Source organism: Equus przewalskii, chromosome 1 (assembly GCF_037783145.1).
Source record: "Equus przewalskii isolate Varuska chromosome 1, EquPr2, whole genome shotgun sequence".
Taxonomy (NCBI): Eukaryota; Metazoa; Chordata; class Mammalia; order Perissodactyla; family Equidae; genus Equus; species Equus przewalskii.
The window spans coordinates 125861779-125867778 of NC_091831.1; the positions used below are offsets into that span (position 1 = coordinate 125861779).

A 6000-nucleotide genomic window follows, 5' to 3' on the forward strand; every position below is an offset into this window, starting at 1 on the left:
TGTATGATCCTACTGTAGTCTGGAAACTTCCTTCAGATGGTTAACTCCCGTCCTCGTTTTGGTTTTCCACCTCACATTGGCATCCCTGCCTCTACTCCTGACAGCATTAACTGTCTGTCCCCCATGACCCTGGACACTACCTCCCTCGGCTGCAGCTCACGCCCTGTATCAGCGGGCAAGTCCGTCACCCACTCTAGACAGGGAGCTCCTTGAGAACAGGCCCCCACCTTGCTCATCATAGCAGATATTTAATAAATAACTGAATAATCTAGTAATGAATGAATGATACACACAGAGGGCTAAACAAAACACATCTGTCAATCTCTCTGGTTTACAAAACACTTCCACAGGCCTTTTCTCATCCTGACTTGACAGGTGCAGACATGAAGGCTCTGAGACATCTAGGTATTAAAATGGCAAGATTTAGGCCCTGAATTCTGTGCTTTTTCCAGAGAAAGCATATGGCTGTCATTATTTTGTTTTCTAACATAGTGACTTTAACAATATTTAAATGACACATTGTAGGCCCCCCACCTCAAAAAAATCACTCCATGGTAGAGCTCGTATTTCTTCCGATAGCTAGGAATTATAAAGAAATAGCATTTAGACGCTCAAATAAAGCCCAATTAATGTTTCCCTTACAAAAGTGTAAGCTCCTCAAAGGCAGGGACCTGCAATGCAAATTTATCTCTGCATCGCCCCCCCCCCCCATGGCCTGGAATACTGACTCAGACATGAAAGGGGGCCAATGAATATCAACGAATCAACAAAATCCAACGTGTAACCCTTGATTAGGAACGGTGAGCAAGGGGCCGTCTGCAACGGTCAACTCCTGGGTGCAAGCAGCAAGTTCTAACGTTCCAAATGTCAAGGGACTGTCAGGTGGCTCCCAGGTTCAGCCAGAGCTCTGAGCCAGCCCCACAGTCAGCTACCCACGGTCCTGCAGGCCCCTCCTCTTCCCAGCCCCTGTGTGAAACTCCTCTAATCAAGATTTACTAGAGAAAGAGGATGGGCCACCTCCCTGGCAGCCGGAAGTGGGCTTGCTTCCAATGGGCTACACAGAATGGTTCTCTGAGCAGCAGCTGAGAGAGGTGGGAGGACAAGAGATGCTGAGATCCAGACGGTATGAAAGAAGCCGCTCCTGCAGACTTGGTAATAGGTCCGTCCCCACATGCCTAAGAAAGAGGTATTAAAGATGAGGATCTTTTTCTTTCTCCCTAGAATAAGAGTAGCCTAGCAACATCCAGGTAGATAGCAGGAGGTGGCCGTGCTAAAAGAATAGATGCACAGAGAGGGTAGGGATGCTGTGTGTCACTCCTGGCATTTGGTTCAATTCCCCCATTTTCCTTTGAACCTGGTGCTTTGACACAGAATGCCCAAATTCCCTTCCAAACAAACCAGGCCTTAAGGTTGGTCCAGCTCCCAACAACTGGGAACAGGAAAGACATGGATCCACATTATCGGTGGAAGCACAAGTTACCAGTATCCATCAGAACTGTCATTTTTAAGTGTGCCTGGCTCCTTGTTACTGACATAACACACACACCTTCTCTCCCTCTCGGTGGCAAATGCAATGACTCCATTCTTATAAACTGGCCAGGAAGATGCCTGTAGTGTTACTCAGGTATGCAAGCAGGTGAGGAGTGAGATGCTGTTATACGACTCGTCTAAGTTCCCCCATCCTGCCAGACCTTGGCGTATCCTGATAGCCCCTCTGTCAGTGTATCTAAATCAAGCTCTCTCCGCTTCCTTGGCACCGGTCTCTTTCACATTCTTGATATCATAAGCCTGCATCACTCCAGCTCGCCTGTTCACTGAAGCAGGTGAGAGCTGGTGTAACAGAGAAGCAAGCATGTGGTCTGGAAGGCCCGAGTTTACAGCTATAATTGCCAAACGTGGCTGTTGTTGCTCACGATTACATATCAGCCAAAACACGCTTATCAAAATCTCCCCAGACTGAGGGCTCCTGAGACCCCAGGGTCCAGATCTCAGAGAGGACTTTTAAGCACCCTGTGCCCAACCCCTCACACATGGTGGGATAACAGGGTAAACACTTCCCTTTGTCGACTTTCTAAAGCCCTACTTATAAAAGGCAGCGTGGCCAGAGCAGACAATTTCACAGGCACCAGCACGATCTATGGGGCTCCGCAGACACACTGATTATCACCAACATGAGGCTAGCCAGCCACCTCCCCAAGACATGGCCTTTAGTTTTCTGCCCATGACCAAAACAGCAGCAGCTGTTGCCAAGGGAGACAAGGTGACCCAGAGGCGTGGGCACAAAATCCAGGGATGGAAATCCATTTTGTCTGGATCCACCCAAGCAACTGGGTTTCCTAGCTGAGAAAAGATGAAAAAAATCTGCCTCAGCATTAAGTTCCTGCCAGGCAAGCAGAAGATGCATCCAGATGCAACCAGAGGTCCTAACAGAGTCATGAGAAGGCCAGCGGGCAAGTCAGCCTCAACTCTCAGAAACACCCAAAGCGTTCACAGGGCTCAGGCTGCAGGACCTCGGAGGCAGGCCAGAGCTACACTTCCCCAGAGGGGAAACTCCCACCCAGGCCAGGGAAAGCCAGGCTGTCCTGCAGGCTGTCACCAGCCCACAGATTGAAGATCAGCAACCTCACCAACAAAGATCCACACTGCCCCCGCCTCCAGCGCCCCCCACCAGCTAACAGTGCTTGGCATTCAGCAAAGAACGTACTCAGCCTTCAAGGTGAAGAGCAGCACCGGGTAGGAGAAGGAGCACTTTGGGTCAGAACCTCAGTCTACTGTGTCAAGCCTCTCCACCTCTCTCCTCCAGTTTTCTCCACTTTAAAAGTGAGATCAATCTTAAGCCAAACTGCCTTATCTATTTTCCAGGAGTTAGTTTCTCTCTGAATCTCATAAAACCATGTGAAAGTGCTCTGTAAACTGGAAAACCCTTCAGGCAGCTACTCATTTTATTACTGATACCAATTTTTGTTTCTGTTTCAAGGCATAAAGCCCGTGTCCTCAATGCACCTAGGCAGGTAAGAAGGCAGGTTCTGCAAACCCCTCCCCAGGAGGGAGAAGTGGGACACTCATTCACCCTACCCCCAGCCCCCACCAAAGGGATAAGGAAGAGTCAAGAACAAGAGCGGGGACCAGCCCCCAGGGCCCAGTGACCATCACGTCACACCACCTCTGCTGAAGGCGATTCTGGCTCCCGATCACAGCGCAGAGCGTGATTCCCAGACAGCACACCGCCTTCCCTCTCCCTTTATTGACTGGATCCACCCAGTTTTCAAAGAATTATTATTTTTTAAGTCAGCACTCCCACCATATGTGGCATTTATTTCCAGAGGAGGCCTGCCCCCGGTTCCCATGGACAGATGTTGCTTTGTGCCTGCCTGACACGGCTGGCAGCCCCTGTACAGCTGCCCCAAGCAGGTGGCCAAGGATGGAGTCCACTCTTGACCCAGGAGCAAGGATGACAGTCTCTGTGGGGCTCAGGCCCTGGGACCCCAAGGACATCCCCCACCCCATACATACTCCCTTGGTGCAGAATCAGACCTTAAAGGGGGCTGAGGGAGAGGCAGGAGGCCAAGGTGCACCCCCACACCCCAATTCTCAGCCAGGCGTAGCCAAGCTAAAAGAAGGCCTGGGGAGCGGAGAGAAGTCACTGACCCCTTCTATCAGCCATCTGTGAGCTCCCGCCTGACCTAGCTAGCGTGAAGTGGAGGATAAAGGAGGTCCAGACAGATGGCAAAGCGCTTTCGGAAGGAGGGCTCTGCAGGAATGCGAGCGCCGATGGAGGCCCACTTTGGGGTGTGTTTTGTTATCTTATCGGCTCTGAGGCCCCTCTGTTCAGCGTCCACTCCCCATCTCAAACTGAAAGGAGAGCACAGACAGTCGGCGGAGACAGGGCAGAAGACCCTACTCTCTGCCACTTGTCTCTCATTTGAAAGTCAGAGCAGCGCACGGCAACTAAAGTGCGTGTGTGCGGAGGGGGCGGGAGACTGGCACAACCGAGTCTAAAAATACTCGATAAAAATGCTAATCCCGAAGGCAAAGAGGGAACGAAGAAGGAATCTGTCAATCAGGAGGCTCCCGCTCCTCACCCACAGCCCCAGCTGTACGGACTGCATTCCTGTTGAGGAGGAAAGAAGTGGGGGGACAGGACTGAAGAAAAGAAAGGGAGAGACACCACCACCTCCACGAGCGCGGGCCGCGGGGGCGGGAGACGGCGGCGGAGGAGGGGCTCCGGGCCGCGGAGCCGAACAAAGCGGGCCTCAACTTCTAGCCGCAGCTCCCCGGAGTGGGGGCGGCCAACTCCAGCAGCACCCCCTTTCCCGGAGGTGAAAAGCGAATGTGAGGTCTGGAAGTGAGAGTGCCGCGTGGAAGCCCCAGGCTCGGAATCTTTGCAAATCCAGAGGTTTTGTTTGGGGTCCCTTCCAACCCCTTCCTGCCCGCGCTCCCACTCCCCCCCTTACACACTCACACGCGCGCGCGCGCACACACACACACAATCCCTCCCGCTCCAACCCCACCCGGCCGGCCACGCCATGCGATGGGGCCGGGCGGGCGCGCCCACCGGGTCGCTCGGACCCCCACCTGGGGATGGTAATGCACTTGGTGTTGACGTTCTGCGTGGTGATGGCCTTCTCCAGCTCGTCCAGCTGCCCCGTCTTCTTGAGCTTCTTGACCAAACTCTTGACCGCCTTCTCGCACCACTTCTCCTCCTGCCCGTTCTGCTCGCCCTTCTTCCAGCCCAGCAGGCGCTTCACGATCGGCGGGGTGAAGGGCAGGATGGACGACATGGCTGGGGAGGGCGCGCGGGCGGCAAGGGGCGCCCCCGGCGGGGCTGGGCACGGCGGGACGCCGGGGGCGCAGAGGGGAGCTCGGCCGGGGCCGGCCGCGGCCGCCCAAACTTCACCTCAACTCGCGGCGAACTTGCCCGTGCTCCGGGCCGGGCCGCGGCGCTGCAGCCTGCGGGGCTCCCGCGGCGGGGAGAAGGGCGGCGGGGAGAAGGGCAGGCGGACGACAGCGGCGCGGGGTCGGGCAGGCCCCGAGCGCGGGGCGGAGGCGGCGGCCGCGAGACTCGGAGTGGCAGAAGAAAGTTTGGGTTTCCGCACGGGGTAGCTGTTTGGGTGCCGCCTCCAGGAAGGAAAGTCCAACCCCCAGCCAAACTTTGCTCGCCTCGCTCGCTTTGATGCGCAGATCCCTCCGCCTAGGCAGCCTTGCCTCCCCGCTTCCCTCCTCCTTCCCGTCCCGCTCGCCCGCTCGCTGGGCCGGCCCGGGGCGTGCGCCGCGCTCCCGCTCCCGCCCGCTCCCAGTCTGTGTTTCATGCAAATCCGCGTGCAGCCTCCTTTCCAAGCGCTGTCACCGCCCCCTTGCCGCCGGGGCTCCCCGCCTCCTCCCCCGCGCCCCGCCGCCTCCTCCCCCGGGCGCCCTGCCCGCCTCCAGCCTCCGGGAGGGCGCCCGGCCTTCCCCCGCCCGGCGCAGAGCACGCCCACGTGGGCGACCGGGGACAGCGGCGGCCCTGGCTGGAGCGCGCAGGACCCCGCGCGGCCCCGACCTGAAGTCCTGCGGGCGCCGGGAGGAAGTCGTGGGAAAGGAGCGGCGAGAGGGGCCCCAGGCGGGAGGGCTGGGCTCGGGCGGTGGCGTCCGCTCGGAACCCACACTCAGGAAGCTCAGTTGGAGTTGCCGGCCGGAGAGGGTTAGACTCGCGGCGAGTGAGCGCCGTCAGGCCAAAGGCTGGCGGTGCACCCCTGGGAGCGCCCGGGTCCGAGAGAGGGCGCACTGAAGGCTGAGGCCAAGGAAGTCGGGGCGCGCACTGGGACTCGCGCGCTGATCCCGGTCAGGGGCCTGGGCCGGCGCCGGCGACCCGGGGCAGTTCTTAGTGTCTCATCGGTGAGGTCACACCGGCGGAGAGCCCCGAGACTGTGTACGAAGGAGGGACTTGGGAGGGGGAAGAACTGGGCTCTCAGAAGGGGAGATTTGGGGACCCCAGTGACACCCTGAATAATAGCTGGAGCC

General features: G+C 57.3%; 1 protein-coding gene across 1 annotated transcript in view; it reads right to left on the reverse strand.

The window, feature by feature from the left end:
- SMAD3 (SMAD family member 3) overlaps window positions 1–5345 on the reverse strand; it is a 117031-nt gene extending 111686 nt beyond the window's left edge. The window contains exon 1 of the mRNA XM_008518113.2: window positions 4576–5345. Coding sequence (XP_008516335.2) covers window positions 4576–4781 — 206 coding nt within the window. The 5' untranslated portion in view covers window positions 4782–5345. The remainder of the gene's footprint in view (window positions 1–4575) is intronic.
- Between the last annotated feature and the right edge of the window lie 655 nt (window positions 5346–6000).